This window comes from Palaemon carinicauda, chromosome 36 (assembly GCF_036898095.1).
Source record: "Palaemon carinicauda isolate YSFRI2023 chromosome 36, ASM3689809v2, whole genome shotgun sequence".
Taxonomy (NCBI): Eukaryota; Metazoa; Arthropoda; class Malacostraca; order Decapoda; family Palaemonidae; genus Palaemon; species Palaemon carinicauda.
Window position 1 is genome coordinate 69,473,305 of NC_090760.1, and position 14,077 is coordinate 69,487,381.

At 41.5% G+C, this 14,077-nt stretch overlaps 1 protein-coding gene across 2 annotated transcripts in view; it reads left to right on the forward strand.

Moving 5' to 3' along the window:
* LOC137628884 (uncharacterized) overlaps positions 1–13,615 on the forward strand; it is a 54,059-nt gene extending 40,444 nt beyond the window's left edge. For both annotated transcript variants that reach the window (XM_068360137.1, XM_068360138.1), the window contains exons 4-5: positions 90–181; positions 6,755–13,615. In XM_068360137.1, coding sequence (XP_068216238.1) covers positions 90–181; positions 6,755–12,384 — 5,722 coding nt within the window. In that variant the 3' untranslated portion in view covers positions 12,385–13,615. The remainder of the gene's footprint in view (positions 1–89; positions 182–6,754) is intronic.
* The last annotated feature ends 462 nt before the right edge of the window (positions 13,616–14,077 follow it).

Genomic DNA, 14,077 nt, shown 5'->3' on the forward strand with positions numbered 1-14,077 from the left:
GTGAACAAGATTGCTCCATTGAGATTAGTGGAATGAATTACAAATACTGCTTATTAATTAACAGACATTTATCAATCTTTTCATTTCAGGTTCAAAAGACGCAAAGGTCAGGGCGTTCCTAGTAATCGATATGGTGCGAGTTCTCATCCAAGCACTCCATTGAAGGCTAAATTTGGGGACAGTATGTATCAGTTTCTCTCTAAGTTTTAAATGCAAAGCTATTCTCATTCCTCAGTTAGATATTGTCATTCGATAGATCCTTAAAAGAAAAAAAAAAGAGAAATTGCTTGACTTGAAATTTGTTGCACTTTTACATATTTATTAATGATGCTATTGAAAATTTAGTCTATCACTAATCGCAATGGATATATGTTCTGTAGATGCTACTATATTTCCTTAAAAACAAACTGAAGGCATTTGACTAGCAGTTATTAATGTAGTTTAAACTGTGCCGGCTTTTAGAAATTCTTAAAAGTAGCATCAATTATCATTCTAATTATTGCACCACAGATGCAAGCTCCCAGATTAAATGGAGGCTTTCACAATGCTAAGGGTCTCCAGAGCTCAAAATGCTACAGTAAATATTTTTATTGCTTCCAAACCATCTTTGCACATTAAAAATGGTAGTTGGGGTTACATAGACTTCAAAACTTTTGAAATGCATTAGTAGATTGCCGAGATACGAGCACTTAAGAACTGCTAATTTTCAAAAATGTGTTTTTTGTGTGATTTTGATTTTTCCCAGTTGGCCCCTAGAGACTCTTAGTATTGTGAATGCCTCATTGTTCCTTCACTAACAAACCTTATGTTATTCATATGGATATTCTTTCAGTGAAAACTGAAACTAGCCATAAGACTTTTTAGCGAGGTGGAACTACCCTGGAGAGGAGCCTGGGTAACCCCCCCCCCCCCCCGCTCTCTCTCTCTCTCTCTCTCTCTCTCTCTTTCTCTCTCTCTCTCTCTCTCTCTCTCTCTCTCGTATATTCTGGTCACCTTTTCTCTTGGCTCCAAGATCGCAAGGCAGATGCTTTTCCTTATGAGGGCGTCAATCCTCCCGTTTGTCGAGCGCCAGCAGATCACCGATCGTTAACTCGCACTTGCTGATCTCCAGCTAATCTGTCAACGATCTCTGATTTTAGCCATCGCCGATTCCCAGTTCGCCGATTGTCAGAGCTCTGATCACCAGCTCGCTGATTGCCAATCGTCACCTCGCCGATTTTAGTTCAACGATCGTCAGATCATTATCACCATATCGCCTTTTGTTTCAACACCCGATTGCTAGCTCATCAGTCGCCAATTGTCAACTCGCCAATCCCCAATTACTAATCTCAGATCTCGGATCTTCGAGCACCTACCTACAGCTCCGAACGCAAGTTGCCAGCTAGCCATTCCCCAAATCGCTAGCTTGCTAATCACCTGGTCGCCGGTTGCCAGTGCTCCGATTTGGCAGATCTCTGATTCATCAGATCTCCGATTTGTCAGCTTATCAATCGTTGTTTTCAACATCGAGACAATCTCCGACTTTTTATCTATAGCCCTGTTTGCCGATTGACGTTCGACAGCTAGTCGTTTGTTGCTTCATGCAAGGGTAGCTCACCGTTCACTTGCTTGCCGTTTGCTTGCTTAACGTTCGCTGTTCGGAGGCTCAAGATCACCACTAATCCTGCTCTCCTGTAGGCTGCTGCTAAAATCAGCAACCACTTCCAGCATCTGTGGTTTAGCCCTGAATGCTTTGCCTTCCAAGGTAAAGCTCTAGAACCATCCGTTCTCTTGGATGCCGTTTTTATGCATGTTGCCTAAGATTTTTTATAATTCTGACCATCCTTTACATTCAGATCTTCCCGGACAGTTCCATCCTGTTCGTTATAATAGGCATGCAGTTAATTCTAATAGTCAGGCCTTCTCCATCATGAGGCTCAATACTTCACAGTATTCTAGAAGTTTTATTCCAGCTGTGACCAAGTTGTGGAATGATCTTCCTAATCCGGTACTTGAATCAGTAGAACTTCTTATGTTCAAACTTGCAGCAAATGTCTTTATGGTGAACAGGCTGACATAAATCTCTTTATAGTTTATATATCAAATATCTGTTTGATGTTGTTAATGTTTTTAAAGTATTTTAATTGTTCATTACTTCTTATATCATTCATTTATTTCCATATTTCCTTTCCTCAATGGTCTATTTTTCCCTGTTGGAGCCCTTGGGCTTATAGCATCTTGCTTTTCCAACTAGAGTTGTAGCTTAGCTAGTAGTAATAATAATAATAATGGGCTTCCTGCGAGGGAGTTGCACCCGAGAGTCTCTCTTCGGAGAGTACTTGCACTTAGACGACATAGATAGTCTCCTCTCCTCTCTCTCTCTCTTGGGCTTACACTACTTGGGTAGCCCCTCCTTACGTATAGTTGAAGAGTTTAATGCAGTTTTTCTTTTGGGAACCTAACCCTGCACCCTCCATTGACGACTGGGATAATACACGTTCAAAGCTCAATGCCCCTTGCCCTTTGGGTTCTTATTTGTTTCTCACACATAGGGTTTCTTTGGTTCTCAAAATTTTTCATCTTCTGCGAGATTTGAAGAACCCACATTCAAGTAGTCAGGTTTCTGCATTAAATCAGGCTCAATCGCGGAGGTTTGTCCCTCATTGACGTAGGTGATTCATCTACACTTTGTTCCTACTACAGAAGGGCTTACAGGCCAGGTGCCTCAAGGACCAGGTTGCTGCCACAGCTGCTACCTCTTCCTTTGTTGTCCCTATTATATAGAACTACCTCGCTAGCTGACTTTTCTTGGATAGAAACTGTGCTAGTTAGCCAGTCTCCTGCAGCATATCAGATCTCGGATGTGGTTGTGGGAGCAGATCCCTTAAATCTGTCCCTCCAACCGCTTCGGTAGTCAAAACCCCATGAGGTTACTGCCCAACCCCATTCTTTCCTTAGAGAATTGAATCAGTGCTGGCTAATGTGACAGCGGTAGCAACTTATTTGCTATAATTCAGGTCAGGCCAGGGATGGGTGACCGACGAGATTACCAAAGGTTGTCGGTGCCTTGTGTACTCCTGGTCTCTGTCGGCCATTAAGCCTTCAAACCTTTGTGTGAACACATTCAACCTCCATCCGCAAATTTCTTTACCGGGAAAACATATTCGCCCAACACTTTGAGACTTAGTCTTGTTCGTGAACTCCTGACTCTCTTCAGTAACCGGAGTTCTCCCTTTGGCCAGAGTTGTTTAAAAGGAATATCTTCCTTTCTCATTCTAGAGTGAGGTTTTTCCAGTAATGGAAAAACCCTTTCCACTAATGGAAAAACCCTTTCCACTAATGGAAAAACCCTTTCCACGAGCTCGAAATACTCGGCTCATGTATTTTCGCCAAAGACAGAGTCCACATCTCAACTACAAGGGACACTCTTTTGTCTCTCCCATCTTCCTTTAAGGAATGGAAAGCGGTCTCTTTTTCCTCATGGGTGGAACACCCGGTTTCATGGGAAAATGCTGTTTGCCTAGATACCGCCAAGGTTTTTCAGTCAGAAGTCCCCAGTTTTAATCTCTCCTCATGAAACGAGTATTGACCTTCAAGCCTGTCATGCCAGGAAAAGGTCTTGTGATGAAACAGTTAGCCTATGGCATCCTGTACACGATCGACCTCGTCTCTGAAGACTTCAGACTATTGACTGATCCTAATTGAAGTAATCTAAGGAGAGACCCGACTGTCATATGCAATATGGATCTATAGACATGGTCATCAGCCTGCAGAAACTTCCACAGGTTCGATAAGATCGCATCAGTCCTCACCAAATTCAACCTCTAAAGGACTAGCCAGGTCCCAGGTCCTACGACACCAGAATCATCCTTCCTTCTGGTTCTGTATGAGATCCGAACAAGAGACTGTCCTGGTAAAAAGGCTGCCAGACAAGAATCTCTTCCAGAGTGGCGATCACCTCGGTTTTCCTGAATGGAAGCATCAGAGAAAAAGAGTGGGGAGGAGGCCACCTACAGTACCACATGTCTTCAGGACTATGGTTAGACCATGAATGATATTGTCTCTTAGAAGGTATCGTCTTCCCTTGCGAAGATTTGACCACAGGGATGGCAGTGATTCATCTGTTTTCTCATTGGCGGAAAACACTTCCTGCACTTACGTGATCTGTCCTTTAGGGTATCCTGTCTACGGGTTTGGATTTTATCCAATCCACCCCTTCTGCAGGGGGCTTCCTCCAACAGCCTCTGTTCTGAGGCCCTCCTTCGGGAAGCAGTGGATATCAATGACAGGCATTGACCTTCTTCTTCCTGCTGGAGAGATACTGCTTTCACCTGTTGGGCTTTCTCCTTCGAGCAATGCCTCCGAAGAAAATTGGCTTCTCCCCACCACCGAGCAGGCCTCGTCAACAGTCTTGTCTCAATAAGAGATTCGGTTAGCCCATCGGACTCGTCTTGCCTAATAGATACGTCACCTCTAGTAACACGTCCACAACATCGGAAAACCCATTAAGGACTTCCTTTACAAGTAGATGCTCCATGGTGAGGATCGAGTAAAGTTTGTCTCCCTTCTCGAGGGCTCTATTTCAGTAATAGAAATTCAAATTTGCCATCAAGAGAAATCCCGTTCTTGGACTTGGGCAACGGAAGATCTTTGCTCGTTCCTTGAGCATCTCCTCCTGGCCGAAAGGATTTACCTTCTCCTTGTCTCCAATCATTGCTCTTAAGAGAGTTGGAGCCTATTCACCCTTAGTTGGGTAAAGTCCCTCTACGGGACACGAGTTGCTTCCTTTGGTCCCTTGATAACTTTCCTTGAAGACCTAGGACACCTAGAAAGCAAATCTTTTCCTGATCCCCAGGACAGGTCTCTCCCGGTGTTGACCCTTGACCAAGAGAATAGGCGTACCCAATGGATCACCTCTAACATCTCTCACTCACGGCGAGAAACCAAGTAACATGCAACTTTTTATCAGACAGCTTGAACCACGGGTTCAAGCCCACTGGTCTGGAAACCCTCCGTGTTGTGATCAGTGGCTTTTAAGCCACTGATTAGCTTGAGGCCATACCTCCTGGAAGATGCATTAGCTCGCCCCAAGGGTACAGCACGATGCCAACCCTAGGAAAGTCGAAGGAGGCTCATCAGGTTCTCGTTCGTGACTGGGCCATATACCAGTTATTGAGTCCTTCTCCTCACACCAGTGGTTAAATTGAGGCCATACTTTGAGAAAAATACAATCATTTGCTCCAAAGGTTCAGCACGCTTTGCTAACCGTAGTAGGGTCAAAGGAGTCTCTAGGATCTCGTTCACACAGGGTCCTACGCCAGTCATTGATTCCCTCTCCTTCTCCCCATAGAGGTGACCCAGAGCTCATAACGTTTTAGGGCGAAATCTGCCCATAATGTTTAGAATCAGCTACTTTGTGACACAGGCCATGCCTGAGGTAAGATGAAAGCGTTTCTGTCCTCCACCTCACCCTTCCTGCAAGACATGATCCACAGGAGCATGCTGATGCTCTTCGTTACCCCTGTGGGGGCTACACAATCTATGGATTTATATCAAGTTACACAAGGGAAATAGTTATACTTGCAGACAATAGAGGTCAGCTTTGCAGAGTACCCTAGGAGCAGTTGCACTGAAGAGGGGGAGAAGATGAAGGAAAGAAAGACCCAGTCATTCTTTGCCAATCATCCCAGGCTTTTCTTTGGGTAACTCTGCTCTCACCATCTGCTACTTCTCCATTAAGGAGCTTGAGGTGTTATAAATTTTATGCTTGTTGCATCCTCATACCCCCTGGTGAGGTGAAATTGGGTAACGTCTTTGGTTACCTCTTAGATTCCACATTTACCAGAATTGCTCAGGCTGTCAACCGTGCTTTGCATTCCTTGTTTAGCAAGGTGTCAGGGTTTTCTTTGTTACGCGCAGAGCACATACGGAAAACATGGGTCAAAGACCAGCCAGTTGGTCAGGACTTCCTCCCTCCTAAAGGCAAATCCTCCCTATAAATAACGTAAGGTTTGTTAGTGAAGGAACAAATGGCAAAGTTGCCAATAATTTGTATTTTTCCTAACTAATACAAACCTGTATATATTTATGTAAATTTTCCCACCAACACCTGTCCCCTATAAGTCCTTGTGGGAGCGTAGTTCCACCTCGCTAAAAAGTTTTAGTGATAGTTTCAGCTTTCACAGAACATATATCCATATAAATAGCTACTGTATAGGTTTATATTAGTTATGAAAAATAAAAATTATTTCAAAATTTGTCATGTTGGGAATCAAGCACATCTAACATCGCCTTGAGAAGAGCCTGTTTCACTTCCTATGTGGTCTAACTTTTCAAATTTTATTATAAGGGATCTTGTTTAGCAATGATTTTGTGTATTTCAATGTTTTAGGAGCATAAGAATTTCATCATTTTATTTCATATAGGTGGGATGCACTTATCTCTTCTAAAATTAAGGTAACTATAAGAAAACTAAATATAGAAACAGGATTTTAAGATACTATTCATTCTTCTGTTGGAATAGTATGTTAATACTAACTATGCAATATTAATTTTAATGATTTTGTGTACAGCTGCCCATTAGATTCTGGTAACTATTCATTACCAATTCCAGTTTTAATTTACTAATAAAAGCCTTTCATAGAATGTTTAAATAGTAGACTATAAGGAATGTCAGTAATTTATTTTTAGAATTTTTTAATATGTTAGACTAACTCGCTTGCTGTTTGCGGTATCTGTTAGGGAAGAGTGCCTTTATATTTTCTCTCAATTTCAGGGTCATCTGGTTTGAACACTCCTCTGTTGGATAAATCCCATTCCAGTCTGATCCAATCGTCAGGTGTAAAGAGACGCCTTGAGCTGGCCATTGGATCCATTAACAACCATGAGCTCAAGAACCGCTTGAAAGCCATCATCAGTGGGACTAAAGGGTCATCATCCCACACACTCGGTGTTCCCGGCAGACGCACCATAAAGATGAAACTGAGGAAGAAGGCCTTCGACAGTCGGCTCTTGAGGAAAACAAGACATAGTGACAGAGCCAAGGAAGATACCGGGAAGGTGCAGAAAGGCGAAGACGCAACAGGCAAAGTACCCAAGAATGACGAGAAGCAGGGAGTCGCCAGCGCCAAAGATGAGAAGGTCGATGTTGACAGCCAGCCTACTAAGAAGACCTTACAAAAGAAGGGAAATTTGGAAGTGGGCAAGGACAAAAAACTACAAGAAGCAGGTGAGAAAAGCAGTCCCCTGGAAGGTGGCAAGAATAAAGTGAAGAAATCTGCCAGTAGTAGTAAGCTTTCTGGGGGGAAAAAATCTGCATCAGTGAGCGAGAGCTTAGTCGGCTCAGAGAATGTCGGTGTTACTACCTCAGTGGCAGCTGAAATACCGGGGGATCTGAGTGTTGCTAAAAAGAAATCTAAAGGTGGTAAAAAGGTGCAAGCAGAGAAGAAGGTGAATGGTTTGATTAGCACCTGTAAGCAGAAGGCCACGAGTGATACAAAACAATTAGACACTAGTGCGAGTGACACCAAACCTGTAGATGTTAAGAAAGCTTTAGCCAAGAAAATTTTGGCTAAAAAGGTTAAAACTATCTCTAATGTAATGTCAGCCTCTCTAAGTGATAAAGTTGTTAACATAGTTGACTCAAATAGTTTAATAGGTAATAAAGAAATATCCGTCCAGAAGAGATTAAAGCAGTCTGAGAAGCAGAAGATAAGCAAAACTGCTCCTTTGAAAACTAAGGAAGTGGATAAAGCAAAGAGCAAGAAGTCTAAAGGGTCACAGAAAGATTTGGTGAAGCCAAAGGCATCGACAGGAAAAACCGGGAAACTTCTGAATTCAGTTACGGATGAAAAAGTTCTCAAAGCTCCTAAGAAAGCAAAACATGCAGTACCAGTTATAGCAGCCAGTGAAATGGATCCTCAAGTTTCTTTGCTGGAAATTCCAAGTCAGTTGCCTCTGAAGAAAAAGGTTAAGGAAACTCAGGCAAAAGATAATAAGTCCTCAGGCGCCTTTAGTAGTAAGACCAAATCTCCAGGCAAAGTTTCCCCCAGTACAGCGGCTTCACCAGCAAAGAAGAGCAAATATATATCCTCCTCTTCCAGTGAAGAGATCGAGGATGACTCAGAAGATTCTGAGCCCGAGGTGATCCGCAACTTCCGCAGCGGAAGGGGTTGCACGGGGAGGCTGGGACTGAGGAACAAGAGTCATCCCATGCTGGCAAGATATGCGTTCCGTTCATGCCTTGAACCAGTAAATAGGGAAGAGCAGGACGGAGTGGAAGCCAAGGAAGAGGTGGTGGCAGTAGGAGAGCAGCCCTTGGCAAAACCAGAAGCGAGTGAATTGGACCTGGCCTTGAGCTCCGACAAAGGGGAATTGTCGGACGCTTTGTTGTTATCTACGAAGAGGAAGAGAAAAATTGCTAATTATGAAAATCAGGATGATTGTGCTTATGTACCTGATGAAAACTCTTCTGATTCTGAAGATTATGAAGACCAGATAATCTTTCCCAGCTCTAAAAGAAGACAAATGGTAATGAGAAAGAGGAGAAACCCCCCTCCACCTACAGCTGTTGCTACTGAAGAGGAGGGTGCGAAAGAAGCAGCAGCAATAGGTTCTGGTTTGCAAGTGGGTGAGACCACAGAGTTAGCCAGCGAACCAGGTTCCTCTTTAGAAATGGAGACTGGTCCACCTAAAAAGAAGAATCAAGGGAAAAATTCAAAGAGACCAACCTTCCCTGTTAAATCTACCAAAAAGAAGTACCAGGCTAAAAAGTTGAAGTTCACAAGGAAAAAGTCTCATTTGGTTCATCTCTCTAAAGTAAGTGGCAATGAGGAGAATATATTTGGTACAGACTCGTTGGACGCTGCCGAGAATATTGAGGGTGAAATACCTTCACAACAGCAAAAGAAATCTTGCAACAAGCGTCAAGCAGGCAAGCTTAGTACTGCTAATCAAGACGAAAGCACTGTCAATCAGGGAACCATTGAAGGACAAAAACTAGTTCCAAAGAAGAAAGGCAGGAGAGATTCGAATTCGAGCCTTGGTGCTGTGTCGGAGACAAGTGATTCAAAAACATCAGGAAGATTAAAATCTTCTAGGGCTACCAGCAGTGTTCATGTGGAATCTGCCAAAGTTACTCAGAACAATATTAAGAAAGCATCAAAGAAGAAATCCATCTCTGCCTCGGTTAAAGGTGACTTAACCTCTCAGGCTGTCGGTCAAGTGGGTACGAAAGGTGAGAATGTACAGGGAAACGCAAATAGTTCAGGGCTGTTGCCTCAGAAGATTAAGGAAAGATCTAGTAGCATTTCATTAGGAAATCTGTCAAGAGCGGAGGTTGTTGATAAGAAAAGATCTAAGACAATTAAAAAATTCAGAAGTTTGTCTAATATTCCCCAAGATATTAGTAAAGATACTGTTCCTCTAGCAGAGCAGTTCAAGAAAAGAACTTTACCAGTGAGGTCACGAACGTTATCTGAATTGAGCACCAGAAGTGAAGAGGGAGGTATTCCAGTTCTTATAGAAAGTACAGAAACAATCGGTGCCCCAGAGCAAAGTGACAGACAGACAAAAGCTAAAGGTAAAAATAAGATGCCCGTACAGAAGAAAAAGGCTTTAAAAAACAGAAACAAAGTTCCAGGGTTTGACAATCAAGGAAGTGAATCAACCAACTTGCAGAATTTGGCAGAACATGACAATTCAAGTGAGATTTCCATGGTAAAATTACAGCAATCAAGCGTGTCTCTCCGGCAGAGTGAACCGACGAAAGTCAAAAGCTTGAAAGGAAAGGCAAAGAGGGAAGGGGTAGTTGCAGGTAAAGGATCAAAGGAACCTACGCAGTTGAATCCTGTCAGAAACATGAAGCGAGTAAATACCGTTGATCCTGGTGAAAACATTGTATCACATTCCATAAGAAGATCTAGATTTAGTAAATTGAATAGCCTTGCCCCAAATGGAGATCAATCAGTAAAAGCAGTTGAACAACAGACTATTTCAACTGATCGGCTAGTGCAGCCCGCAGATGTTATTGCAGAGAAAGTACAATTGGGAAAGCATATCCTTAATAAGAAGTCAAAGTACACCAAGAAGAAGAAGAAAAATATTGTAGAAATTACAGATGACCCCATTGTAGACAAGGTCCTTTTGTCTCCGGAAAGTTTATCAGCCCAAAGCGAGTCGTTCAGTTCAAGCGACGAGTTAGGCGGAGTGACGAAAAATTCTAGGAAAAGAAAAGTTCCTGTGAAAACGGTTGTCAGCACCTCGAGTGACAACAGTGCAAGTGACAAGGAAATTCCCAGTGGTGTGTTCATACCCACAAAGAGATCAAAGAAGCACACCTTGGAAGACCCTACTGGTGTTGGTGTGTTCCTGCCGACCAAAAAATCAAAGGTTGTCACTGGTGGTATGTTAGAAGAGAACCAAAAGTCAAAATTCACTTCTGGATTATCAAACATTATCAAAGAGAAGAGGAGTAAAGTTCTGAATAATCACCTAGTACGTAAAAAACCAGCCAAAGGTAAATTGCAGGTTGGAGGTTGTAAAAAAGACATTCCAGAAAATAGAGTAAAAAATACTAAAGTTTCTAAGGTCGAAGAGGGGAAAGACCAAGCTTTTGACACAATGCCTATTTTAGAACCCATGAACATTGCAAGTCCCCCAGGAGCAGACGTGGGGTCAAATGATAACAGTGGCGATGATAGTGCCGGAGGAGAAGGTGTATCTGTGCGTGTAAAGAGACGGCGATCATCTGTGGAGAAAATCAAAGACATACCAACCAGATCAACAGTAGGCTCACAAGAAAATCCTCCACCACCTCTACTGCATGCATTTACTGATGATCAAGAAAGTCAGAATCTGGCCCTTCCAACTTCAAGTAGTAAAGAAGGTCCCACTCCTCTGAAGGGATCGAAAAACCCGGTGCTGAGGAAGAGGCGAACACAGTCATCACACGAGCTTGGAAAAAAAGACGAGCCACCTGTAACAAGTCAGGCCCTTCCTTCCAGTTCTTCTGTAGAGAAGCCTGGGAAAAAAAAGGGAGAGAAAGCCATTAATGCAGTGCTAAAGAAACCAAGCAAAAGAAAGAGGGCAGCTTCCGTTAGTGGAGTGCCAAAGACTGGACCAGGCCATGTTCAAGAAACAAAGCCAGAAGAGACACCTCTGGCCAAGGAAAGTAAGGATGGTCTTGTTTTGGCCAAAGTAAAGAAACCTAGTCAAAAGAAGAAGAAAACCCATAGCCTTAGTAAAAAAGATTTAGAAGATCCAAAGTGTCTGGATTGTGGCCTAAGATTCGACTCAGTTGCTTCCCTGGAAGACCATAGGCAAGACTGTATCACCATCGCACTTGAGATGAGTCTCATGGAAGCAGAAGATCATCTCTTTGAGTGTCAACACTGCCATTTGACTTTCGCCCGAAAAGGCACTCATCGACAGCATACTGCTTCTTGCCGGTTGGGAAAGTACAAAAGACCTTTGCAGAAGCATGACACCAAGGGGCGTAGAAGGGCCAGCGGGAGAGGGGCTAATTCTCAGGTTGCTAGTGCCCCAGTTGCTCTTCCAGAGGAGGCACTGATTTCATCTAATGAGAATATTCCTAAGGCTCATGAAGACTGTGCTAAGGAGAAAGTCAATGATGATTCAACGTGTGTATCTGCAGACAACTACATATCACAAGATGAGCCAGAATTTTTGGAAAGTATTAGCCATTTAATGGAATGTAAGGAGCAGGATTATTTACAATCCACTGCAGGAAGTTCGAAATTAGATAGCATGCAAGAATTCTCATCAACCATGTTTAAAGGATCGCCAAAGTTTCGCAGAAGATCTAGAACCAACGGAAAAGTTGACCAAGTAGACATTGAAGAACCTGTATCTACGAGTATTGCCAGCGAAGACAAATGTGTAGTGTGTGGATGTGAAATAAGAGATGAAGATATGTCAAATAAACATTTACTTTTGGAACAGTTCGCCCATAGTTGTCAGCAACAGCCTGTACTAGAAGTGTGTGTGTTATTAGCATATTATAATTTAAGTATTGAAGCTGTAAGGTCGTTGGCTGCTTCGGCAATATTCTATCAGGGTTCTACTATTCTGAAACTAGATGCCAAGCAACAGACCTCCCCCGACTTAGATCCATGTCTTTCAAATACTGAGAACAAAAGTGCTAGTCAGCTACTACAGATTCTGGCCACCCCCCATTGCATGTGGGTGTCGTCTGTTCTAGAGGCAATAGCAAAGCATTATTACTCCGTAGAGGCCGTAAGTATTAGTGGGACACGTCAGGAAGCCCTAAAGGCAATCACAGTTCTGGAGGAGTTATTCAAAGAAATAGCAAACATTGACAGTACAATTAGGAAAAATCAAATGCTCAGGACAATGAAAGAAACGTTCGAAGCTGGAACTCTTTAATGAGGGTTTGTCGTAGTTTTGTAAATGAACGAAGGTTGTGACTCATTGGCATTAATTTTTGTTTTTTTTTAGTCCGCAAGATGTTGATAAAAGCAGTTATCGGTAGCTGCCGACAGCTATAGTTTGGTGTTTCTATGAAAATAAAAACGGCGATCCACTACGTCCTTGTACAATGTATCAGAGGAGTATTTATTTATTTAATTTATTTATTAAATGGCAGAAGCTACAGTTGATTGTTGTGTACTTACATGGCATGTCTGATAGAAAGGTTTACATTTAATATCAAAACAGACCCCCTAAATCAAATGAGCAATTGTGTACCAACTGAAAATTATATTATTTGTTAGAGTTCTTAACAATAAACATTGCCATTGTGGTGACTAGCGGACAGTAGTGTGTGCAAGTGACAGGAATATTTGGTTGGTGTCGACTGTGGTAGTTTTGTATAAAGAAAAGATATTTTGTAATTGTGTTCATACCAAGGGGATCAGGTTGCCATGAAAACTGTTTTATTATTTTCTGTCGATAGACAACAGAGCAATTCCTTGATACACTACTCCTTCGTACCCCCTAGGAATTCTCAGTTTTTTCTTTTTTTTTTTTTCTTTATGATTTTTTTTTTCAATTTGATCCAGAAGTATTTTGTCCACTACTCAGTATTATATACTGCGTTGCTTGTATTTGTCACTAATTTCAGGCCAACCTGACTGCTGGACATTGGTATCAATTAAGTTTGTCGCCATTCCTTTTGTTGTAAGAAATGTAGATAAAATTTATAAATAGGATGAACAATTTGGGAATGGTGACCAATATAATTTTTTCTTTTGAATACAGTACTCTATATCTAAATGTCATTTTGATCTCAAAAAAAAAAAGAATAGTTATGTTGAAGCTTGAGAAGAGGAATGATTTTCTTTTGTGCCTAAATCCATTTATAGTACACCTCACTCGTTTATCTGCTTCCCGTTTGATAACAACAGCACATCTCCAGATATATTTTTTGTGTTTCTTCCTCTTTCCTGTATCGTATATGTAGATTTTGACTCCCTCAGCCGCGGCCGAGGTTCCCTTCCCTCAATTAGTTGTAAGACGTGCTGTGTGAAGTTTGTCTTTTCATATTATTTATAAAACTGCATTTTTGTACTAAAACTGTAATATAAGAATAAATGGAAGTGCATGGATCATTCATCATCTTAATTATAATTTGAAATAAAAAAAAAGTTAAAAAATTTTCCAAGCTCTTCATTATTCCCATTGAAAACGGCGTGGTTGGAATGTATTATTATTATTATTTATTTTTTTTTGTGTGAAAATTATCAAAGTTTTTACTTTAATTTCAATGCTACTGTATTTTGTTACAGAGTTTTATGCTTCTCTTTCATTAGTGAGTACAAGAAATTGTAAAGTAAGTTTAAAATTAGGAATACTCTTCTGTACCTTGTTTTATCAGGATTTTCAAGTAACTCCTTGAAGTAAAATTAAAGAGTACTGTACTATATTTTCTCTTATTTTATATCTTGTTTTCAAGCCAGATTGTAGAAAATGTTCAGGACTGTCCATTGTATCAATAGATTTTTTGGTATACAAAAGTATTTTATTTGTGTCATTAACAAGTCAAGACAAATTTATGATCAACCCCTCATGTATTTTTTTGGTTATAAAGCAATGTTTCTGGCCTAACTTTTTTTGCACA